This window comes from Erythrolamprus reginae, chromosome 6 (genome assembly GCF_031021105.1).
Source record: "Erythrolamprus reginae isolate rEryReg1 chromosome 6, rEryReg1.hap1, whole genome shotgun sequence".
In the NCBI taxonomy this organism is placed as follows: Eukaryota; Metazoa; Chordata; class Lepidosauria; order Squamata; family Dipsadidae; genus Erythrolamprus; species Erythrolamprus reginae.
This window is the reverse complement of record NC_091955.1, coordinates 44214758-44241804: the sequence shown is the minus strand read 5'-3', so window position 1 is coordinate 44241804 and position 27047 is coordinate 44214758. Positions and strand designations below refer to the sequence as shown.

The following is a 27047-nucleotide window of genomic DNA, read 5'->3' as shown; positions in this document are numbered from 1 at the left end:
TGGAACAGCTGCTGCTTATAGCTACCTTCCCAAAGCCTTAGCTAACTGACCAGGACTTTAATTTCCCTGTGTCTCATAGTATTGAAAGTGCTATTGAGGGGTACTTCCGGTTGTGACGTCGCACTGCTGTCAGGTAATTCCCGATTCCTCCAGGATTGTTTCAGCGTTTTGAATGCTTTCGATCGCTGTATCGGGCGACCACGGACCCGTAGAGCCCACGGTTTTGAGGAAGAAATCTCAGCGCACCTTGGGGGTGGCTAGTGGGCCCCCTAGGAAGTGGGAACACCCTCTTGATCAACACTCGAAGAGACCTGTCTTCAGACAGATCCGGAAGCGCATTGTTCCTGACTCATTCTTGGAAGCCATGGTAGCAACTGAGCACTTTGGGATCGAGACTTTGAAAGATTGTGAGTGATTTCAATATTTGGACAGTAATAGAAGGTAATAGAAAGTAACCCTTTGTAGTCTGAACTTGGCAATTCCCTCTGAATTGGAACTTAATAGAAGGTGGTGACTGTGATTTTTACTGTTAAATATGGCGGCAATGAATATGCACTAATCAGCCGGAATAGGTGTAAAATATTACTAGAACTTTGCAACCTAATTTTTGCTGGACTCTGGCCTTAGAATTTATAACAACAGAAAAGAAGGAGTAATACTGGACATTGACTACAAAAGGTGAAAGATTTTGGAATGTGCTGAAGGCAAAAGAAAGGAGTTTGATTAAGATTGCTGTTGTCGCTTTGATTATAACTTGGATTAGACCGAATAGAATGAGTTGGAGTTTGCTGAACTTATAAAATCGGAACCAGCCCCTTTTTACCTTTCTTCATTCCTCGACTCTCAACCCTTGTCTCTTATACTACTTTCTTTCTTTTTGGAACCTGTGGATTTGTGGATCTTTCCTTTCCATTGTTGCTGATTGAATCACCTCATGGATTTAGTTTTTTGGATACTCAGAGAGGGGCGGCATACAAATCTAATAAACTATAACTATCAATTGGATCCTCCCCTGGATCTGTTATTTATTTTATTTTATTTTATTTATTTATTAGATTTGTGTGCCGCCCCTCTCCAAAGACTCGGGTTATACCCAATAATATCAACAACAGTCTGAACTTAATTAATCGATTAATTAATTAATCCTTTCCAACTACTTGAAGGTATGTTGACACCCGAAGGTATGTTGGTGAAATTAATTGACAAAAAGTACAAAATTACTTCACTAGATGAAGCAAAAGATTTTCTTGATCAAATTCTTAAGCCAGTTGAAGACAAAAGGACAAAAGAGATAAGTAGAGATAAGGTTAGCACTGAAGAACTTAGTTCAGAGGATAACTTATTAGACAAAGAGTCCGAAATTAAACAATCTGGTGACGACTATGGAAGACGAGGTCCAATTACATGAGCAAAACCCGAGGCGCGAAAGGAGAAGACAAGAGAACTTATACCCCAACTCTCGACATAATGGGATTACAATATTTTCATCCAATATCAATGGCTTAAATTCAAATAAGAAAAGATTTTTTTCCCCATAAATTAACTAACCACAATTATGATATAATATGTTTGCAAGAGACTCATGTCTCAAAGGATGAGGTTAATTTATTACATTCTCCCAATCTTGGAAGTCTTTACTGCATCAGCAACAGTTTAAAAGAGAGAGATAGCCATATATATGTCAAAATTTAATTTCTTCCAAAGCTTATTTATGCCGACCAAAATGGTCGAATATTGATAGAGCCAAACATGAAGAGACTGGCCTACATGGTCGGTCCGGAGGCATGATAGCCCAACTCAGAACAAGGAAGCAAGAAAAGAATAGCCAAGACAGGAGATGGAATTAATAGGAGAGAAAATCATTGAAAGTTTTTTTCAACAACAGACAGAAAGATATAAGATGATGTGCCCTAATTGCTGACTGCTGGCTGGAGGAGCAAGGACAGAAAGTGCCAGGAAACAAAAAGACAGAGACTGCAAGTGTGAGCAAAAAGGTGACAAAGAGTCTGTTGAGCTGGCAGACTTAAGATCTACTAAGGACGTTTTTGCTTCGATTGGATTTAAAGTGATTGGTGAGAAGAATTTGATAGAAGACTTAGAGCAAAAGGGCAAGAAAAACTTTTGGGAAGTGGGGAAGTTAGGCGGAAGTTGGAGACAAAAAACTGACTGGGGAAATTGGATTGATATAGACTGAGTTGGTGACAAGCAAAATCTGGAAGACATTTGTTAAACAGAAGAGTAGGAAACAGAACAGTGTATTTTGCATATTGGGCATTGAGGACATTTAGGACTAGCAAAAACATTATATTCAATCATCCTGAGTATTGACTACATCTCTAAAAGAAAAGTTCTCATAGAAATACTGTAACTAAGGTACTTCACCACACTTATACTATTTTGTATACTTAATACAAAGTTGCACTATTTTTAATTTTATTTAATAATTTAGTGTTACCAATTGCTGATTTTGGAATATAGACTTAAAAATACAATTAAATTGTAGATTTTAGAGCACATTTATTGATACATATTTATATTTATATTTACCCATATAGATTACAAAATATAATATATAGAACTACCCATAATATTATTATTTATTAATTATTAATTGAATTTTGGTGTATTAGACAGAAATTACTTGCATTTAGACTATAAATTTATACTGAATTAATTAAAAGGGTGGTAATAATTAAAGGAGGAAATTGATTTTAGAATTTAAGAAATAGATGGCTGGCTGACTTGAAAAAGATATATATAGATTGTATAAATAGTAAGATGACAAATTGTGGGAATTAAAGAAAGATTTGTGCTAAAACATTAAAAACATGAACAGGTTGTATATGGTTTGGTGGGACTTTATCTGGAGTGCATTCAAAATGTCTACTATTACTTCAACCATACAAAAGAGGGAGAAAGATACCCGTATCAGCCCCACCTTCAACTCCATCAAATCAATGCAATACTGAAAGTGCATCTGGAGATAAAGCGGATGGACCTGGGCGGTCAATACTCAATTATCACCAATAACTCTTGCATCACTTCAGGAAATGATGACTAGAATGCAAGAATCAATAGATAGAAACTATGAGGTCATGACAGCAATATCAGATTTCTAATGGTATGGATGAGGACGCTGCACCTGTAGTAAAACTGGAGCTGCATGCACAGCTTTGGGTCTCTGGTATGTGCATGCACACATCCCAGCAAGATTTTGCTTTTGCCCATGCACAGGAAGCAAAATCTTGCGAGTGGATGCGCATGTGTGAGAATTTTGGCAATTTTTTGCTTCTGTGCATGCACAGAAGCAAAAAAATTGCCAAAATCTCACAAAGCATGAGATTTTGCTTCCTATGCATGTGCAGAAGCAAAATCTCATTGGGGTGTGCACATGCCAGAGACCCAAGGCTGCACAGCACACCAGTAGCGCCATTAGCAGCAATCTCACCTGCATAACAGGGAATATGGGAGATGTGAAAGAGGACATTAGAAAGGTGGATAACAGAGTTGGAAGGGTTGATGAAAGAATAGAGTCAATTCAAGGAGCACTGATGATTAATGAGCAAAGAATTTTTTAAAATGGAGGAACATAATGAGAGGATTGAAGTTAGACCCCAATAAGCAGAGAAAAAAAACCAGATATTGTAAACAGAGATCTTGAAGAACAAAATCTTGAACTTGAAAAGTCAGCCTTTTTTTTAAGCTTCCAGAATGTAACTGAAAGTAAAAACGAGAATACAACATCACAGAAATCCATTATTGAGATGGATAAAATCTACAGACTCCACACAAGCTATGCACGAAAAACTAAACTTCCAAAGGAAGCACAGTACAAATTAGATTTACCAAGAAAACAGCCAGAGATGAAATGTATAACTTATCAAGAGAAAACACAGCTACCTACAAGTGAAAAGAGATATTAATACTAAGATGGGTAAAAGAAAAGAGACGACCCTACTATTTCTTATAAACCAATCTGAATAAACATAGGATTCCTTTCAGGTGGTTAATATCTGAAGGGATGTTAATTACTTTAATGGACAAAAAATACAGAATCACATCAATAGAAGATGCTAGAAACTTCCCTAAGCAATATACCTAGTTAGCTTTCTAAACTATATCTAAACTTAATTATTTGTAGAATAAGGAAATAAGGAAAATAAGGAATAAGGGAAAAGGTTGGACTGCAGCAAGCATAACAAAACATAACTTAAATTGGCATGAACTAGTAGGCCTACCAAATGATCAGTTTAATAGTTCTTAATTGGGCCTAGACAAAAAATATGAATTAATTTATGGTTTGCTTGTTATAATCTATACTTTTTATTACATTTACTCAGGGAAAAAAGATATCAAAAGTCCTCCTTGGTCATGATAATGTCAGGCTGCATGGTTTTATTTAGGTTTGACTTGTATTTCAAACTCTATCAAATCAAATCTGAAATAAAATAAAAGGTGAAAACAATTTTAAATTGATAGTTCAGGGCATAGTGCTGATTTCTTAGTATAATTTATTTGCCAGATTAAAAAATGTAATGAAATACAATAAATATGATGTACAGATGTAGTTTGAATAATTATGTAATTATAGAATCCAACCAAAAAAATTTCATTAATCCACATTAATAGCTTTTCAAAAGTATTTCTGAAGAATATTAATAAAGAAAAATGACCTATTAGGGTATGTGAGATAGAACTGTTTCTAACATGAAAATTCACTCTACTGTTAAAACTCTATTTAAAACTGAAATAGTTTCTAGAGATTAATTATCTGATCCTGACCTTGCTTTAAATTATTCCTTGATTCTTTTTATAAGAAGATTGTTGTCTTCACCTTTTAACCTCCCATTTATCACATCAGAGTCTGTTAAATCTAATTATTTTCAACAAGCTATCCCAACCCAAGGATACACATGTATGTTGGAACTAAAACTCCTAAGCATTTCTAGCCATTGGTCATATTCCCTATGATTTCCAAAAAATGTATAGTTCCATATATTTGGAGATTATTGGGTTGGGAAAAGCTGTTGTATTATATTAGAATTTCAGTTAAAACATTTGCAGACATAATTCCTTCTTATTTATTATCTCATTTAATTTTAATGACAAAAATAATTATATCACAAATGTCAGTACTTTAGACATAATGTTCAATTAAGAGTTTATTAATTAAGAGTAATTAATAAACAATAGCATTAAATGGCAAATAACATAAAATAGCATCAAATGACAAATTAATACTGCATTTTGGTAATCACAATATAAAAGAGTGTTGAGACTTTATTTATTTATTTATTTATTTATTTAGTTAGTTAGTTAGTTAGTTAGTTAGTTAGTTAGTTAGTTAGTTAGTTAGTAAGTAAGTATTCATTCATTCATTCATTCATTCATTCATTCATTCATTTGATTTTTATGCCGCCCTTCTCCTTAGACTCAGGGCAGCATACAGGGCGGCTTGAGAAAGAATGCAGAGAAGAGCAACAAAGATTATCATCCAGGGACTGGACCCTAAAATATACAAAGAATGTTTGTGGAATTGAGTATATCTAGTTTAATGAGAAAAAGGACTAGGCGTGACATGATAGTAGTGTTCTAGTAGTAGTATCAGAATGTTCTATAGTATCAGAATGTTCTTTCTGCATCAACTCAGGAAGCTCAAACTGCCCACGGAGCTGCTGATACAGTTCTACAGAGGAATCATTGAGTCTGTCATCTGCACTTCTATCACTTTCTGGTTTGGTTCTGCAACCCAACAAGACCAACACAATTTCTGCAAACCTGCCTTCCATTGAGGACTTGTATACTGCACAAGTCAAAAAGGGGGCTGTGAAAATATTTACTGACCCCTCGCATCCTGGACATAAACTGTTTCAACGTCTATCCTCAAAATGTCGCTATAGAGCACTGCACACCAAGACAACTAGACACAAGAACAGTTTTTCCCAAAAACCATCACTCTGCTAAACAAATAATTCCCTCAACACTGTCAAACTATTTACTAAGCCTGCACTACTCTTACTACTAGTTTTTTTCTCATTATTCCTATCACTCATTTTCTCTCACTTATGACTGTATGACTGTAACTTGTTGCTTGTATCCTTAAGATTTTTTAATTAATATTGATTGTTTCCTCATTGCTTATTTAACCTCTATGACAATCATTAAGTGTTTTACCTCATGATTCTTAACAAATGTATCTTTTCTTTTATATACACTGAGAGCATATGCACCAAATCAAATTCCTTGTGTGTCCAATCACTCTTGGTCAATAAAGAATTCTATTCTATTCTATTCTATTCTATTCTATTCTATTCTACTCGACCCGACCCTACCCTACCCTACCCTACCCTACCCTATATTATCTTATCCTATTCTATTCTATATAAAAGGCTGCCAGAAAGAAGAGAGGGTCAACTAAGAGTGGGTTACAAATTTTTCACTGCCATTTTGTGGCTGAGGCTTGGTAGTCATGTGCTGGTGGGCATGGCTTGATGAACATGTGACTGGGTGGGCATGGCCAACTTGATATCTCTCATGTCTGGGGTTAGGGTGTCTGGCCTTTCCTTGCCTCAAAGACCTCAGCAAGATACAATTTCCCAGTCTATTTATTACTACTGAACACCCCAAATATACTATTTAATCCTATGTAATATGTATGTCTACATACATACTGTATTACACACACATACAAATAAAATTATATTATCTACTATATATAAAGATATAGATACTGTATATATTTATATCTTTATAAGATATTTATAAGATATATAAGAACCTTGCATGGCAGACATCCATTTTGGCCAAATAGAAAACTTGTAGAATCAGAACTGATTTCACCAATGCATATGGATATGAAATTTTAGTACAGTCTGATGGTTGTCAAGATAAATAAATAATGTGAGAATATTTTTTTAATGATAATGTTAGCGGTGTTTATCACAAATCATTCTGTCATTAAATATATGTTCCTAGTGACATCATTACACAAGCTTATAGAAGTACATAAGTTGCAGCATTTGTCATATACACATGTCATCATCTGCTGCAACACATATGAATATTAGATAAAAATAATTATTCCTAATTATAATAATTATCAAAGGAAGTTAAATATATATTCATGGACCGCTACTAGAATTAGGCACATACACATGTACCCAAGTAATAATATATACTTAGCAGCAAGATAACAGATTTATAGCCACACAAATTTATGATGATGTGGATTTTCTTTTATGCTGCTGCATGGCATCATGATATTCTATTTTTTTTCTGATGGTATGCATAAATAACTTGTGTCAAGCTCCACTTATTCAGGCGAGATCAACAAAACAAGAACCCCACAGATTTAATTAAGATATCTTAAGGTTGTGCTAAGGTACCCAGAGAATCTTGAAAAGTGCAAGTATTTCCAGTCCTTATTCATAGAGAGATGTTTAGATAATTTGAAATGCTTCTTTCTAGGTTTCTTGCCATCTATGAGAAACACTGTCAGATAACTCTCCTTTTCTCTCTTGATGACATGTCATTTCCCTGTCATTTCTTTCTCAATCTTCCTGCAAACTTTCACAGTTTGATTGACAAATATTTGAAGACAACAAGAGAAATACTGTTAGTTACAGTTAATTGGCCGTTAGAGTCACAATAGGAAATTCTTCTCTACTAAATTATAAGTGTTATATGCTTGATACATTGCATCTTCCAGTTGTAGATCACATTTCTACTCAAAATAAATGCAGTAATGATTGCCTTTAATTTAAAGATTAGATCCTATAATCTATGAAGAGAAATGGAGTGGTCTTTAAAAAGGCACTTTTTGCTAAATTTACTTTTTAAAAACTTTTTTTCTGGATTGATGTTCAAAATCCTGTTTCCAAAAAAGCAATTAGAACTTTAATTGACCTTTCATTTAATGCTGTGCACAATCATTATGTCTTAAAAGGGGTTTTTTTTGGTTGCACAGTCAGCTGTAGTCTGTTTTCTTTTCTAATTAAGAAGACACATTATGGGTGCAACAAGAGTTCTGCTTTAAAGGAATGTTATATTTTAGAAGCTGCAGGCTAGTTGGTTTTAAAACCTACTCTGGAAGAGATCCATGGGATTTAACTAAAGTATCTAATAGGTATATCATTCTTCAAACTGATTTTATAAAAGTTTCTTAAAAATAATCGTGCAGCAACATAAAGCTTCTTGTTTTCTCAGTGCTTGAAAATAATACACAGCAATATGAAACAAATACTGTATTGGTTCATAACTTAATATTCTCTTTGAGGTTCCCATGCAATAACAACAGCAGTGTTAACATGACATTTAGAAGTAAACCGTTTACATATTACACATTTTGTTCAGTCATTCATTCTTGTTAGTAAATGTAGAAAAAATTCATATAGGTTTATTTTTCTTTATCATTACATAATTATATGTAGAGAGTGCCAAATAAAGAATCTGGATTATAAATACAGCAGAAGATTGAATTAGCAAATGTCTTTACATAGCAAATCTTTCCAGACTTAAAATACAGGATTCTCCAACCCTTTTCATCTAAACCAATATTTTACTTTGGTATATTCCAATCTTAAATGTCATTTTGATCTTGAAGCATTTTTTAGATTTTCCATACTGGTGAACAGGGCCAGTAGTCACTTGGGTGAGGTTGCTGTTCTAGCTAATCAGGACCGAGCCAGAAGTCTTTTTAAATACAGCTAGATCCACCCCTTTTCCAGATTTTGCTCAGTCCTGGTCATGGTAGGACATGGGGTTGGCTTCTCTCACCAAAGGCCTTCTCTTAACTCCTTTTCCATCTTCTCTTCTGTTTTGCTTTCATTTTCTCCACCAGGTGGCTCTGCTTTCATTTTCTCCACCAAGTGATCAGATCCTTTTAAAGCAAATGCTAAGTCGACTTCTGGGTGAGGAACGAGCTGCGTCGGGTCAGCGGGGATAGGGCTCTGTCCTCGTCGCTTTGCAATAGGGAATGAAATTGAATGAAAGGAGAATCTAATAAATTGAAAATATCCTATTTGATCATGTCTGACTATTTCCGGCTATAGTAGAAGGAAGTGTACTTAAAAAGGCGATTTTGAATTATAACATATTAAGGAAAAATATTTGATTATGAGAAACACTGATCAACTTTGAATCTTTTTAATTCTCCAACCTGATTAAGTAATATAACCCAATTTGACTTCACTTTGCAAAACGGACTTTGGTGATTTGAGAAACTTCGTAGCAGGACTATTTTTCTTCTTCGAACACCGGCAGCGGAAGGATTAACAGACTAAATTTCACTTATTTTTCCTTGCTTTTTATATTTTCCTTGCTTTTTATTTTTCTTATTTTTCATTACCTATTGTTATCACTCTATTACCCACTGTATCTTCTACTTCCTGTACTTGATTTTTGCTGACGTCGTTAGGAGATTGTGGATCGATTTTAGTTTTTTTTACTTTTCCCTAGGACATGGATTGTTGATTTGGTTTGCTTTCAAGGATTAAAAAAAATACTGTGAACTTGAGAACACAAGAATATAAGTGTGGAATGTGGACACAAGAAATTAAAGATTTAAGGATTCAAGAATATAAAAACAATTTCAGGATTAATTTTGAAATATATCAACTGAGTGATAATTCAGTTTTTTAATTCTCCTTTAGATTTTTATACCCATATTTTTTTCACATTTATACCTTAACATTTACACTTTTATACTTTTATATTTACACTTTTACATTTATATTTACATTTTTATATTATATTTTTATATAATATTTTTTATTTCTTGGTTATATTTTACCTATTTTTATAAATACACTTTTACATAACATTCACATTTATACTTACATTTTCATATTATATTTTCTATTTACTTCTTTTTCTAAGGTTTTTTTAAACTTTTTTTTACCATAGGCACTTAAGGTATAGGATGAACTGCTAGATAATTAATTTCCCCCTCTCGATCTGGCATATCCCCAAATCCATTTACTTATTTTTCCCTCTCTCTCATTTTTTCTCTTTTACCTTTTTTTCTCTTATTCTCTCTCTTCCTTTTATTATATGTATTTTGATTTATGCTAGACCAATAGAATTATACATTTTGCTTTAATCTTATTTACTACATTGAATGAAATATTTGATATTTGATACTTGATTCATACCTGAGAAAATAATGAATTAACTTAGATGGTATTATAAAATTTATTGTGATAGTTTAAATACATTCTTCTCTCTTTTGGTGTGTCTTGCCTTTTATAACATTGTGTTTTTATATAATATCACTATTTGGTTTGATTATAATTGTTTTTAAATAATATAGTCTTGTTATCAACGATTACAATTAATAAAAATAGAAGAAAGTTAAGATATTATATAATTTTTGGTTGACAATCTCTGGAGATATGAGAGGCTCTTCTAGGTCACAGAGTACTACTACCATCACAACAACAACAACCAAAAAACAGACCTCCACCCCAACTCCCACTCCAAAGGTATCTCCAGTATCATCTCCATTACAACAAAGATCAATAACAACAATGTTGGCCAAGGATAAAGAAAAAGAAAAGGAGAAAACTCCACCACAACCAACTTTCAGACCATTCAAGATACTCTGGCCACCATTCAAGATTTCATGCAGAAAACCCAAATCTCAATGGACACAAATAGAGAAGAAGTGAAAAAATATTTAGAAGAAATGGAAAATGAAATGGGCAATCTGAAAACACAAATAGGAGATCTCAAAACAGAAATGGGAGATGTCAAAACTGAAATAGGAGAAGTAAAAGGAAGTATGAAGGAGATGGATGGAAATATGAAAGTTATGCAACAAAATTTACAAGAGAATGAAAAAAGAATGAAAACAGTGGAGGACAAAGTCGAGAATGTAGGACAAAAGATGGAAGAATATGAAGAACACAGTTATGTAACTAACAGAGGCTTCGCTGAAGCAATAACCAATCTGGAATTGTGATCCGCCTCACATGGCTTGAGATTCCAAAACATAAGTGAGGAGAAAGATGAAAACTTAACAGTAAAGATGGCAGAGATAATAGGAGAAATTCTACAGATGGACCCACAAGATATTATAAGAGAGATAGATGAAATTTACAGAGTCTAGACTGGATATGTTCGAAGGCATAATCTAGCAAGAGAGGTCCACATCAAATTCTCCAGGAGAATAATTAGAGATGACATCTTGAAACAAGCAAGAAACCAAACCTGGAAACACAAAGGGAAAGACATTATAATACTTTAAAAAGTTCCAAAAAGAGTAAGAGAGAGCAGAAGAGAATATTATTTTCTCACAAGTATCTTGATACAAGAAAGCATAGTGTTCCAATGACTGGTACCAGAAGGTCTCTCACTAACTTGGCAAGGATGGAGAATAAAGATAGAGAATGTGGAAGACGCAAGAGCTTTCTTTGCACAAAGTGGATTAAATAGAATAGAACAACTACACAAAGAAACCAAAGACAAAGAAGAAGAAAGGGGGGCAACCAGCAAAGAGAGGGAGGAAACACAAGCTGTCAGAAAGAATACCTGCCGGTGACTTCATCCCCGGCCCATTTTGCAGCAGGGCCAGGGAGACACGGCCCTCGGCACAGCTGGCATCTTGAAGAGGCCAAGATCTCGCGAGAATTCGCGAGATCTCGGCCAATTTTGGGTGGCTTCGGCCTACCCGATGACATGGTCCAGGGCGGAGCCTGCCAGCCCTATAAAAGGGCTGGGCAGGCTCCACGGCCTCCTTTTCGCCCTGGACAACGTCAATGCGAACACCTGGCTAGTGTTCTTCAGATTTCTGCTTCACAAAGACACATTCCAGAACCAATATCAGTGGAAAATTCTTCATCAGAGGAGGCAGATGAGGAGGATGAACAGGAGGACACTTTCACAAGAGAGGACCCCTTTCAAGGTCTTTCGGATGATGGGGATGTCCCGGCCAAGGTACCAGTGTATTCTATCATTTTTTCACCCCACTTATTCAAATCTCTGCTCCCTAAGGCATGCATTGCCACAGGCTTACATTCCCAGGAACCATCTACAACAACTCCACCTGCCAAGAATCAGGAAAACTGTCCATTCTTCTCTGAAGAACAACAAGACACAGATGTCATCCCCATGCGTCAACTATTTTGGGATGCTCTTCTAAAACAGTGGACATCTCTAGCAGCCAGTCCAGCTCCATCTTACAAAGACAAGAAGTTATACAAAGTAGATACATCCTTTGATGATTTACTGTCCTTTCCTAAGATAGACGAACCTATCAAGGCTCTCCATTCAGCCGCAGCCATGGCAGGTGAGGCTGAGGAAGTTATGAAGGTCAAAGACCATAGGTTGGAACAAATGCTGAAGAAAAGTCACTTAGTTGACAGCTGAGCCATCAAAGTTACATCTTCAGCATCTTTTTTTGCCAGAGCCATGCTACTCTGTCTACAGCAAATCCAACCCCACATTTCACCCATTTCACCCCACATTTCACCCAATAAGGTCAACAAGACCTTAACAAGGTCTTTGCATCTGCTCAGTGCATGCCACGCTTCAGGCATCCCGCTTTTCAGCCAAGTGCATTGCAGTGTTGGTTGTAGCCAGGAGATTCCACTTGCTTAAACCATGGCAAGCGGGAGTCCATCAAAAACAGCAACTGGCAGTAGGCCACTTCAGTCGCAGAGGTTTGTTTGGAGACCTATTTTTCCCACATTTTTTTTATTTTCTCACCAATCACAGTACAATGTAAAGTACCAACAACATCAAATTGTTTAAATACATCAATAATTCAATTTAAAAAAATATGGTATACAAATCCAATGCTACCTCCTTTACTTTTGACATCTGGATAATAAATAGCTGCTCAGATTTCTTATATTGTATTAATATGATATTCGCTAAAAACATCTTGTAAGCTGATCCAAATTTTAAATGCCTCAAGTTAATTAGGCTTTAGTAGTTCAAATTTCTCCATATTTCTTCCATTTCAATTTTCATATATATTTATTGACCTTTTTTATTAATAAATGCCCATTAAATAGGAATTTTAAAAAATAAAATAAATTTTAAAAAAATAAAACGAATTTTAAAAAAATAAAACGAATTTTAAAAAATAAAGATAAAAAACACCAACAACTTCCAATATACAAATCAAGGGGGGAAAGACCAATTAAAATCTCAATAATTCTCCAAATTAGCCATATTGTAAAATCTAATTAGTCATAATTCCTTTATAGAAATCATAAAAAATGGGTAAAAAAATTTTAAAAATAGAATTTAAAAAGACAAATGAGTTAAAATAAAGAGAAAAATGTATGTAAAAAGGAAAAAAAGAGAATGAGAAAAGTACTACTAAAAAAAATAGAAAAAAGAAAGATAAATCAAACCAAAAAGAGAAGAAGAGAGAAGAGGGAGAAAAAGAATCTTTCCTCCTCCTCTCACCAACTTCCCAAAATAGCTCAGTATAACACCATCAAAAATTACCAAACCTTAAAGTTCATCTATAAACCACTAAACACCTCCATCCCAATCTAAATCATGAAACAATAATTCTAATTAAAAAAAACAACAACCATTGATTCAAACATTCCTAAAGTCTATATCAGGGGTCCCCAAACTTTTTGTACAGGGGGCCAATTCACTGTCCCTCAGACTGTTGGAGGGCCGGACTATTAAAAAAACTATGAACAAATCCCTATGCATACTGCACATACCCTATTTTAAAGTAAAAAACAAAATGGGGACGTACTATTTAGAGGGGGCGAAGAAGTCTGAAATTCATATATGTTTATGTTTTTAATTTTCTTTTGTTAACATCTGATTGGCTATAGAAGGTTTTCTTGGCTTATAGAAAAATGTATAAAGAAAGAAGGAAGCACTTTGGCATAATGGTTAATAAGTTAGAAATATAATTGGTGTACTTTTTGAAGGAACATTAAGGAGGGAATTTAATTAAAAGAAAATGAATGTAACTAGATGACAAAATTTGAAAAAAACCTTTTGCAACTTTTTTGATGATTGATATTAGTTACTAACAAAATACCGCATTTTATTCATGGAAAATTAAATTGTATACTGTGTTGTTTGAATGTATGTTAAGAGAAAAATAAAAAAATACATCCCCCCCAAAACAGTCCTTCCCTCCTCTGTCCCTCCATTCATTTCATTCTTCCTTCCTTCCTTTCTTCCTTGTTTCCTCCGATTTCTCCTTCCTTCCTTCCTTCCTTCCCTCCTTCATTCCTCTCCATTTCTCTTTCCCTCCCTCTCTTTCCCTTTTCTCTCTCTCTCTATTTTCCCCCTCTCTCACAAAAACTTCTGTGCCACGACATACGCCTCGGGGATGGGGGTTGGGAGAGGCTTCACTGCGAACACCCAAATTATCAATCTGTATTTAAAGTACGCTTAACATTTAACAAAGCCAATGTCTAAAAAATATGAGAGAATTCTTGAATTATGAGAGGACTCCAAATAATAAGGTGGTTTTTTATGAGAGTGGGGTTTTTTATCCCCACAAAATATCCTGTGAGAAAGCTTTTTCAATTTAACACATAGCTGTGACCCTTGTAATGTGATCACTTATTGTTTCAGTGAACAATTCCAATATTAAAAAGTCTAAGCAGGCAGGATGAATGAACTTGAGGGGGTGCGCCTCTGTCTCTCTCTCTGTGCTGAAAAAATGTGACTCCCACAAGTCAACTTACGGGAAAGGTGGAGAGAGGGCGAGGTGACAGCTCTGGTGTAGGCACAAGTCTACGCCCGCCACTTTTTCCCCAGGGTGCTGCTTCTGTGCGCAGGTGGTGAGGCCATCCAACCGCTGCCTCTTGTTTCCTGGGGGGGGGGGGTTGCTTCCTGTTTTTTCCCGGCGGCAGGAAGAATATTGGCAGGAGTGGGTGGGGCATGGTCCCCAGACACAGCCGGAGAACCTGAGGGGGGCTCAGAGCCCATGGGGGTTTCTCCTAGCCAACAGCAGATCAGTTGTCGGGCAGGAGAAATAGCAACAGCTCTACCATGTGGTGTTTGAAAAACCTGCACGGAGTTTGTTTTTTGCCTGTGCGGCCGCACGACCACACAGGCTAGAGGGAACAGTGGCCAGGAGCACAGGATGTGGACACATTCTGTGCTCCTGTCACGCATCCATGGGCCAGATAAATGGCCTCAGTGGGCCGCATGCGGCCCGCAGGCCATATTTGGGGACCGCTGGTCTATATCCTGTGAAATAATCATGTTATTCCTTAACAAAAAAATAAAAAAATAAAAAGGAGGGAAGAAAAGAAAAAGAAATCTCTGTTGGAATCAATCTAAGTATATCACTGCATACCCAGCAGAATCTTCATGCCCTACTCTAATTTTATCGCTGTAAACCCTGCGGAATCATCATGCCCTAATCTAAAAGTATTGATCCCAATAGATAAAAGAAGAAGTTCCCCTTCCTTAGTCTAATTTAAAATTATAGCCTTCCATAAATTAAAACACCTTTCAAAATTTATGATCTGCATTTTCTATAATACCATAAATTCTATTTTCATAACACTGCATACCAGCTGAATCTTCAAGCCATACCCTAATTTTGTCGCTGCTTACCCAGCGTAATCCTCATGCCCTACTCTAATTGTATTGATCCAAATAGATTAAAGGAAAGTTCCCCTTCCTCAATCCAACCCTCTTTCTAAATTGTGATCTGTAAAATCTATCATTCTGTAAGTTCTAAATTCAATGATTACCACTGGCAAGATCTCTTTTTCTTTAAAAAGAAAAAGAAATCAAGCATGATCTTCTGTTTCCATGTTTCTTATAGTTTAAATCAGTAAATTTAATTAAGTAAATCTTAATTTAATGTCCCAATATTACCAACATAATCTTCTATTTCCAAATTTCTTAAATATAAATCAGTAAACTAAATATCTTAGTTCAATCTCCAAATACTTTCCGCCTTCCCTCTAATCCCAATTCTCCCAGACCTCATCCACAAAATTCTTCTGGAAAATGCCCAGGTAATTGTAATCACTCTTCATTGGTCAAGGCGCGCATGGTTTGCAGACCCCCAGGCGCTGTCCATTGAGTCTCCATAGCGACTCCCCAACAGTGAGCATCATTCCACCCAGATCCAGATTGGTTCCACTTGACTGCATGGAGATTGTCTGGAGAGACTTAGAGTCCCAGGACTATGATCCCGATGCCATAGTGGTCATACAAGACTCTAGAAGGCCATCTATCAACTGCATATATGGACATAGCTGGTCAAAATTCTGTGAGTGGAGTCTACAAGAAGGTCTTTCACCAATTTGCATTCCTCTCCCAAGAATCATCACATTCCTCATGTGGCTTTCACCAAGGCCTGCCATACCAGTACCATGAGGCATTACAGTTCACTCTACCCACAGTGCAGCAACATCAGCAGCATGGGCAACTCAAGCTCCCCCAACTCATTTATTCACCACTACAAAATAGACTCATACATCCACAGACATGGCCTTCAGAGGCTTCAGAATGTAATCACTCATAATTTATGAGAGGTATTCCCACTCTATTGGGACAAATCTCTTTGGTATATCCTACATGACGAGGCATTGGATACTCACCTGAATACCTCTTCTCATACGTAGAATGGGGGACAGTAGTCACCTCCCTCCCTATGATTACTCTTTCTTCTACTACTATTCTAACCTTCTAACTATCTTCAGAGAAGGGCAGCATACAAATCTAATTAATAATAACAATAACAATAACAATAACAATAACAACAACAACAACAACAATAATAATAATAATAATAATAATAATCTTTCTACAAGGCTGAGCTTCGACTAAGTCAAAAGCCAACATGAGCTAAGTCTACAGATTCGCAAAATCTGGAAAAGGGGCAGATCTGACTGTATTTAAAAAGACTTCTGACTTGATCCTGATTGGCTAGGACAGTGAGCCTACCTACGTGACTACTGTCCCCATTCTATGTATGATAACAGGCATTCAGGTGAATATCCAATGCCTATTCTCAGGGCCGCCATCAGGAATTTTGGGGCCCCATACAGTCTAAATGTCTGCCCCCCCCCGCCATTTTAAAACTACTTTATTTTGCGACATACCAATTATGTATTAAATTTACCTTTCACAAAAAAAATTTAAACCCTGCCACTACAACAAGGTACACTTGTTTGACAGATTAATAATATGTTAATAACGCAGAAAATATATTCAAGTGACATCAACATATTACATACATATAAATAAATAACCAGAACAGTGCAAATACACCAAATTAACAAAATATTATTAATTTTGCCATCAACAATATTAAAAGCAGCAATAAGATGGCACAAAGGATAAAGACAAAATACTCCTGCATCACACTAGAAAAATATTTGTTTTCACAATAATACCAATAAATAACAGGTAACTAGAAGATAAATTATACGCAATAATGTTTAAAACTATATGTAAACTCCACCATAGGTGTAAAAAAAAGTCAACCCTTTACAGATAATTAGCGCCTATTAAAAAATACCCCTAAAAAAATTGAAAACATCTTGCGGTAGCATAATCAAAGGGAAAAAAACCAAAACAAATAGGATTACCAAATATTGCCCAATTAATCCAATTACAAACCTAATTACTAATTCCTTTATATAAAAAATTAAAAATAAGAAAGTTTAAAAAATAGAATTAAATCTATAAAAAAATAAGAACACAAAGAGATATAAACAGAAAATAGAAAATTACACTAAGTAGATAAGGTAACTATGAATATAAAGACACAACAGGATGAAAAGAAAAAACAAGAAAAAGAAAAAGAAAAGCACAGTGCAAAAAAAAAAAGAAGAGAAAGAGGAGGGAAGAGCAAAAAGACCTTCCCTCTTCTTCTCATTAACCTCTCCACCTACCTCCTTATAGCATTTTACAAAGTTTGCAAAATTTTAAAATTGCTTTATAAAAAAGAACATACCCTCATGTATCATCAAATCCATATTATGAAGCAAATGTGCAAAAAATCCCCCAAAAAATTCTCATACATGTACCTACTATTAAGTTCCATAAATTAATATATTTAAGCTTTTAAATGTGTAATGTATAATGTCTCTTAACAAATAGCATGTTCATGGCTCTAAGAGCAACACCTTTTCTTTCTCTTTTCTTCTTTCTTCTTCTTTTCCTAGGATGTTATCATATCTATTAAACATAAGGTGAGATACTACTGTGTATGCATTTAACATAATTTAGAATGTAAAATGTAAAATAACAAACTCCCGCTTCAGACCTTCTCTGCACAAGTCTCAAAATATGATGTAGTTGTTTGTTTTTTTAAAAGTCCTTAGTCCTACCCAGATTCTCCTTTGCATATTCAAATCTTCCCACTTCCCACAATGCTTGCTTCTCGAATCCAGGATGGTGTTTGCTTCTCAAATCTAAAATGGCGAGACGGCTCCAAAAAACATGTCAACTCCAAAGCAACCCATCTTTTCCTCAAACTTAGAAGGGAACAATTTCGAAAAAAATCTAACACCATAATCAAAATGTATACCAAATTAGCTCTGATCCAAACTTCATCTTTAACAGCTATGAAGCTCCTCAGGCAGAATAGAGAAAATTAGGCATTTTTGCTGATCTGTGCTCTTGCCTGGTCCCAATCGTAACAATTTTGCAACTGAATCCAATTAGCTTCCTTAGCACTCCAACTCACCAGCACACCGCAGATGTTACCGGTCTTCGCTGCCCCCCCCCCCTATTTTTCAATTTGGCCGGGGCCCTGACGCCAGTACCAGTAATACTGGCCTATCGGCGGCCCTGCCTATTCTAGTTCAAAACACAATGCCCTATTCAACAGCTTATACAGTTTAATGGTGGACTGGAGCTAATTCTTTGGAAAGAAAATGTTCTACTTGGCCCTTAGTGATCCCTGGCAGCAATAGGAAAGAGTCATATGTAAAACTGTCAATAATTTTTAAGAGTTTTATTGGAAAAGTACTGAGTTAGATTGAATAACAGTATGGTATCATTTCTTTCTTCTATAGATCTTTTGAATCACTGATTTTTTTAAAAAAATCAATTTTACTAAAGTCCTTATCTGTGAAGAAGAATAACACTTAGTGAATCACCCATGTGATTTTGCGACAGCAAAAATCCTAATTTAAGTTTTTTTCTTTATTTTGTTTAGTTTTTCTTGTTGGCTTTATATTATTCATTTTTTTCTTCCCTGGGTAAATAATGATCTCATGTGATTGACCTCAATTGAAACCAATGGTTGAGCTCTTCAAATAAATATAGCAATCAATTTCAGAGTCATTATTCCTTCTATGCTTCAGAAAAAAATGTTTTATGCACTAAAGGGAGGAAAACAGATAAAACCTTATTTAACGATATCTCATTTAGTTCTAGTAAATCCCACTAAACTTTCTTCATGAATACACAGCCTTTGATTTTTATATGAAAAATCAATAAATGAAAGATAATAAGCCAGTTGAGCTAACCATAATATTGTTTTGTTACTTACTTTCTTGTATAATGTTTTGTAGTATAAAAATGTTGCTATATATGATATTTTAAAAAGAATGTGGGAGAAAAAAGAAGTTTTAACTCCCAAATAAGCTTTTAAATATTTTTGATTCTACTTTGGTTCCATGGGTTGCTCCCGGTTTGGACCAGTTCTTAGAACTGGTAGTGCCAGCAGTGGGAGGCTCCACCCACTCACTTGGGATGCTTTTGCCCATGCATAGAAGTGTCACACACAAGCATGAATCAATAGCAAAGATATTTACAATCCACCACTGATCCCATCTATCCTGATTATTAAAACTACAGTATATAATGTATGTATTCCTGCATAGCCATGAATAATTTCCAAGGCAGCTGAATGGATTTGCAAACAGATGCAGCTGATATTGATATTTCAAAAATTATGCCTGGTAGACACTTCCACATGTTTTGAAGGATTTTGTTTGAAAGAGTGACAAAGCCATAATAATTATATTTGATCATAGAGAGCTATTGCTTCAACCAAGATGTTGTCATGATCCCATGAAACCAGCTATCAGTAGTTGAGAAATTTAACTCCACGATGAACCACAGTTTGCTTCAGTAGTTAGATACTTTTCATTTGCTTTCTGTCCTGACATTTCTGGGTTGTTTCGTTTTTGTTTACTTGCATTATTACTGTTGTGTGTACTCCCTTGCAATGTGAGGAGTTTTCAGATTCAGATGATGAATGGGATTTAGAGATCATAAATCTCCCTGTTCTACCAACAGTTAGCAATGTTAGTGAAGACCACGGAGCTAATGACATAGACATGAGTTCGAATGACTCAAATGGGGGAGATCACAGATGGAGGGATGCTAGTTTCAGAAGGTTTCAGAAACGCTGGGAAGAAAAAGGGAGGAGATATTAGAGAGTAATTAATTTTAATGAATTACTTCACATCCGGGTGTAAAACAGAAGAGACACTGAATTTGTTCAATCTTGCAAAATAAGAATGGCCACATCCCGAACTTGCTCTGAAGCGTAAGCTATCATGTGTGATTTATTACTTGTTTCTTTATGACTCCTGGCTAGCCCTAATTAGCCATAAATTTTAGAATGACTTGTGGAATGTCTTTTATGTTACTGCAAAGCTTAGTTACTTAGTTGCTGAGATAATAACGATGAGAGAAGAAAACTGTGTTCAGAGTTGAAGTGTTAAAGGACAAATTAAAGAGGATGTGTTTTACAATGAGATGCATTGAGAATTCCTTTATTCCAAAAATTATATGAATCAGCCTGAAATCAGAACAATTACTATTCATTGTTATTACGCATACAACATGACATCACAACTGCCAGTTCTTTACCTGATGTTGACTGTCATTAAGTTTTTTCCAAGAACCTAGGATGTTGTAAAGTTTATATGGCACCCAATGTGTTGATAACCACTGGGACCACGATGGCCATTTTATGCCATAATCTTTTAACTTTTCCAATCTTGATACTTTGTGATCTTCTCCCATTCATCATCTTCTATTCTACTATTGCCTGGTGTTGCCATATCAATTATCCACACTTTTTCAACCACATTTAAATCTGACCACAGCTAAATCTGTACCAAGACTTTATCAGTTCATGTTTGGAAATCCTACAATATTATAATCTGCTTATTTTCTAATACTTCAATTGTATGTTCCCACCAATTTTTCATTAATGGCATATGATAATTTTTACAGATGTTTCAGTAAATGATATTGACAGCTGTATTATGTTGTTATTTAAATTCAGTTTGTAGAATTATACTGTTATTAATTTATGAGGAAAGGGCTACTAGAAGGCAGTGTCTCTAAAAATTAATTCGCTAGATTCCATGTGTGATGATTTTCTATAGAGATTACATTTGAATTCATTATAGGTGCTAAGGCCCTGTTTTTCCTTGAAACTGATTAAAGAATTAAAATGAAGTCTAAAGATTCATGTTTACAAATTAAGTACAAACATATTCTCTTCAGCAAAAACTCTTTTCTGATAGCAGACAAGCCATACTGTATAAAGTAAATAATTAATGTCATGTCTTGTGACAGACCAAATTGAGCTCTAATAAAAACCTGTTCACCAGTAACTTAATTCTCTGAAAATGTTAAGAATACAGGCAAATGAAATAATGATCAAGCTTAATTTATTTATTTATTTATTTATTTTGTCCAATACAAATTGAAAGTTAAAGAGAATAAAAACATGTAGTAGTAAATATCAGGGAAGGGATAGAAGAAGAGATATGAGAATAGAAGAATAGAATAGAAGAGTAAGGAAAGGATATATGAATGGGAGAAAAGATATATAAAATATAGGAGAGACAATTGGACAGGGGACGGAAGGCAAACTAGTTTACCATAATATGATAAAACATTTCAGTTACACAGAATGTCAATAATAATAACAAACATCAATATCTTCCCATCTCAGGTCCTTGGGAAAGATTCAATAGGTGAATAAAAATGCCAAATCCAGTCTAAACATCTGGCTGACTGTGTGACAAGCCATAATATATTACTAATACTAATAGTTTCATTTGGTGCAAGGATGAAGAAGCCAAACAAGGAACGTTCAACAAGATGTATGAAATCAGAATAAAAATCATTATATTATTTAGGGTAAAGTTGAAGTATGGAAATACTAAAGGACATTTATATGAGAATGATAGTGCTATGCAGAAGAGTGGAACTGAAGAATGTTTTAAATGCTGAGTCCACAAAAATATGAACTTGAAGTATAACTGAAGAAATGTTAAAATATGGATATGATTTGCATGTGAGTGCCTGTGCAATTTGTTTGATGTGTGTATGAATAGAGCATCTGTGCCTGATGGCTGGAAGATTGCCATGACTGTTTTCCTATACAAATAGAAAGATATCAAGAGGGAATGCAAAAGCTAGAATGGGATTAGTTTGTTAAGTGTGTCTGAGCAGGTGTTTGGCAGCATTCCAATTGAAAGCTTACAAGGGGTGACAATGAACAAAATTTGGGAAGTGGCTTTATGCTAGATAGGGAGCGTATAGATCAGAGGCTTGCTCTTTGCAAGTCATTGAGAAAGTCATACTTGGTTCTTTCGAGTTGGTTCTCGAAAAAGGGAGAAGTGAGACATCAAAGAACATAAAATGTTATATGAAGCATGTGTAGATGTAATAGAAGGCATGAGGAATCATAGTGAATGGTTTCAGTATAAACTATTTTGTTGTATCTCCTTTTTCATATCTCATTCTTTTACTTTCCTTGTTTTACTATTTGTTACTTCTTTTCTGCACTCTCAAATGTTTGCTTCCAATTTGAAAACAACCACATGATTCCTTTTATATATATGTTTTTTTAGCATGCACAGAAAAGGTAAGTATCTTAAGACTAATCTATTTTTCATTTGAAGTACAAATTTGTATCCAATTTAATGTAAGTATTTTCTCTACTCAGTTTAACAGTTAAGGCTAGGGCAGAGAAACTCTCTATTTCTCTTTGACAACCAGAGGTAGCACACAGCAGCCTCTCTGATTGCACACGAGCCATCGCCCCAGCTAAGCTCCATTGCACCTCCATGCGCGCCTCCCACCAGCCACCTGATTTTTTGGTTTCTGCTGTACATGCATGGGGAGTACATGTGGAAGATGCACATGCATGGGAGGTGGGGGTCATACACATGTCTGTGTGTGTGTGGAGCATGGGGACACACACACACATGCACAGAGGGAGCGCGGGGGTCACACGCTCATTGCAAGGTAGCAGGGGGAGTTCAGAGGTTGCACATGCATGTGGTGGAGGAGGAGCAGCATGGAGGAGGGACTCACGAGGGTGGTGTAATGCACACATACACATCTTTTAGCACACAATGACAAAAAGATTACCTATCACTGCCTTAGATGCTTCTAAACAACATATCCAGCATTTCTTACCACTAGATGTGCATCTAAAAGCTACTAGAAATTTCAGTTCAATGATACATATATTGGTATACAGTGTTCCCTCAATTTTCACGGGGGTTGCGTTCCCAGACCGCCCGCAAAAGTTGAATTTCCGCGAAGTAGCGGTGAGGAAGTAAAAACACCATTTTTGGCTATGGACAGCCAAAACTACCCCCGCGCACCCTTTTCCAAGGCCGCGCAAGGAGCTGGGCTTGAAGTTGGGGGCGGGGAGCGACAAAAGTGCGGAGGCCGGCAAAGATTGTTTTGAATGTCGGCTGCCCCCACCCGCCCAGCGCCTCCGGCCTCCTCGCCGCTACCCCCCACCCGCCCGATTCGCCCCTCTCACCGGCTTTCTTGAGGCACGAGTCCTCCTGCAGCAGCGCTGGTGGCTACGGCTTCTGGGCCTCCTCATTTGGCCGCTAACTGCTCTGAGCGCTTTGAGAATGCCTGCCCCACCCCTCTCGCAGTCCCTTGGCTGAGAGCGCTTTCGTCCCAGCTGTCGGCGAGGGGGCTGCAGGAGAGGCGGGACAGGCATTCTCACAGAGAGCAACAGACAGAGCGAGATGGAAAGGAGAGAGGGAGAGAAAGAGTGAGAAAGAGAGAGAGAGAGAGCAAGAGGGGGAGAGTGGAAGGTAGAGAGAGAGAAATGATAGAAAAAAGGGGAGGAAAAAAAGAGAAATGAGAAAATGATTGAAGCAGAGAATGACAGGAAAGAGAGAGAAAGAGAGAGAGAAGTGACTCTTGATTGAAAGCATACAGTATGGTAAAAGCACTTAAATAATAACAGAGAAAAAAATCCCCAACCCTCACCTGTGTTTGGAAATGGTTCAAGAGTTCACACACAAACAGGGGGGGAGATTTACATACAGGTACAATATTCATTCATTCACTCATTCATTCATTCATTCTTCTATGTCACTCAGTCCCAACACTTTTAATCCATAAATTACCATTCCCCATTCCCTTAATTACCATTTCCCCTTCCCATTACCTGTACAATACAGTACTACTCACCATTGAATAAGACACTTAGTCATCCTGATAGTTATAAATTATAATTATTTATTAACATTTTTTTTTGTTTTTTATTTGCAAAAATTATTAACATAATTAAGGATCTTCTTCAATCACCATTTCATCGGGCACTTCTACAATGGACGCTGAAGGTGATGGTGTGACAGACCTCTTCGTTTTCGTGATGAACATAGTTATGGGTAGTTGTTGGCACAGTTTCTTTTTCTGGGCTAACATGGCTCTGTGTGGTGCAACGATGTTGTCAAGGGAGGCCTTAAAGTGTATAGAGCGAGTCATGTTGGGATCCCAAAGTTCCACAATCTGTTGGAGATGTGCAGCACTTCCGTGCACTTCTGCAAGCTGTTCAAGCGTTAGGTCAACTTCTTCTTCTTCCTCAGCTTGTTCAGCTTCCTCTTCTTCCCCTTCTTCACTCGCTGACCTGGTCAGCTCCTCCAGATCTTTGTCTGTCAGTGGTAGGCCATGCTCATCAAGCAACCCATGGACTTCATCAGGTGTCATGTCACTGAAGCCTTCTCCACCCAGTACCTGTGCCAGCTTCACAGATTTCTGGACTGCAGCATGTTGAATTACTTCGGGAGCAAATCCCTTGTAATCATGCACCACTTCTGGCCACAATTTATTCCAGCAGGCATTCATTGTCTGTGTCTTCATATCCATTAAGGCATTCTGAATGTTCTTCAGACATGATGCGATCGTGTACTGACGCCAGTAGCCCTTCAATGTGAAGTTTTCATCAGCATCCATTGCTTCCACGAGGCTTCCAAGGGAATTGCGCGTGTACAGTGCCTTAAGTGCGTGGATAACACCTTGATCCATCGGCTGGATAAGCGATGTGGTGTTTGGTGGCAAGAATTCGACTTGTACCCCATCATGTTCATGTGCCAGGTCATCATAGCCTCCAGCATTGTCTATTAGGAGAGGCACTTTGAAATTGAGTCCTTTGCCAGCCAAATAATCCTTCACCTGTGGGATGAAGCACTGATGAAACCAGTCCCACGTGAGGGCTTTTGTAATCCATGCTTTAGGATTAAGCATCCAGTACACTGGCAATGCATTCTTATTTCTGTTCTTTAGGGCTCTTGGATTTCGGGACTTATAAATGAGCCCTGGCTTCATCATGAAGCCTGCTGCATTTCCACACATGATCAAAGTTACCCGATCTTTCTGAGCCTTAAAACCAGGGGCTTTGGCTTCGTCTTGCATTAAGAAAGTCTGTGATGGCATCCTCTTCCAGAACAGGCCTGTTTCGTCCATGTTGAACACCTGTTCTGGAAGGTAGGCCCCTTCTTCAATTATGTCTTTAAATGTGCCATGGACGTACTGCTTGGCTGCACCTGTATCCGCTGAGGCAGCTTCTCCGTGCAATGACACACTCCTCAGGCCATAGCGCCATTGAAATTTATCAAACCATCCTTTACTTGCTGTGAATGTGGATGGGGTTAGAGAAGCAGTGGATGTTGATGGCTGGGGGTCTTCTGAGTCATCAGCAGCTTCATCAACATCTTCTTCTCCCTCATCTGCATCGCCTCCTTCTTTGTTTGCCAGACAGGTGTAGAGTTGTTGTGCCTTTGTCCATATGGTATTGGTATCCAATGCAATGATCTTCTTACGGCAGTCTTGTACCCACACGGACAAAGCAGCTTCCATTTTCATAAGCCGTTTGTTTCTAGGCGTCACCATCCTTTTTGCTGCCTTGTTGAATGTTATCATAGATGTTTGCCTTATCTTCTTTTCATCTTTCCGAATGTATCGCACACCCGATTCGTTGATCCCATAATGCCGACCAACGTCTGCATAAGAGCGACCCTCTTTTAGCATATCCAAAAGTTCAATTTTCTCCTTAATTGTCAGCATCTTCCTGCTCTTTTTAGTGTTGCAGCCTCCGCTCCGCGTGCAACGTTTAGGAGGCATCTTCCAATAAGTTTTAATAAGTTGTAAAAGTACTGTACCAATGCACACTGGGATAACTGGCCGAGATTTCTGTCCATCAGCGTTGTCGGGCAAAATTTTTGCGATGACAACGCTGATTGGCTGAGATTTCAGGGCATCAGCAATGACGGGCGAAATTTTTGCAATGACAATGCTGATTGGCCGAGATTTCGGCCCATCAGTGTTGTCGGGCAAACTTTTTGCGATGACAATGCTGATTGGCCGAGATTTCGGCCAATCAGCAATGGCAGACGAAAGTTTGTTGATGACGTATGACGTCATTGGGTGGGAAAAACCGTGGTATAGAAAAAAGACCGCGGAGTATTTTTTAATTAATATTTTTTGAAAAACCGTGGTACAGCCGTTTCGCGAAGTTTGAATCCGTGAAAATTGAGGGATCACTGTATTCCAATTGCTGAAGCAAAGTATCTACTTAAATCATATCTGTTTCTTCAAAAGGGATGATGGGTTTTTTTAAATAAACAATGGTTTCAGCATATAAAATTCTATTTTTATTTTATGTCTGGCTGTGCATGTGAAGAACAAGTTAAAAGATGTGTTTCTTAGTCTTATGGTAATTTTACATGAAGTCTTTGAAACAAATATCTTCTGCCAGATTAACCTTTTTATCACTGAGTGTCTTCCTTTCATTGCCAGAAGATTACATGCCAGATCTACTTCAGCATATAAAAATAAGTAAATGTCATAGT

The 27047-nt window shown here is 36.7% G+C and overlaps 1 protein-coding gene across 4 annotated transcripts in view; it reads left to right on the top strand.

The window, feature by feature from the left end:
- Positions 1 to 27047, top strand: part of GRIP1 (glutamate receptor interacting protein 1) — a 585000-nt gene that overhangs the window by 417845 nt on the left and 140108 nt on the right. The window contains exon 3 of one of the 4 annotated variants that reach the window (XM_070755655.1): positions 80 to 133. The exons of the other annotated variants lie outside the window; for them this stretch is intronic. Coding sequence (XP_070611756.1) covers positions 80 to 133 — 54 coding nt within the window. The remainder of the gene's footprint in view (positions 1 to 79; positions 134 to 27047) is intronic. 4 annotated transcript variants of the gene reach the window in all.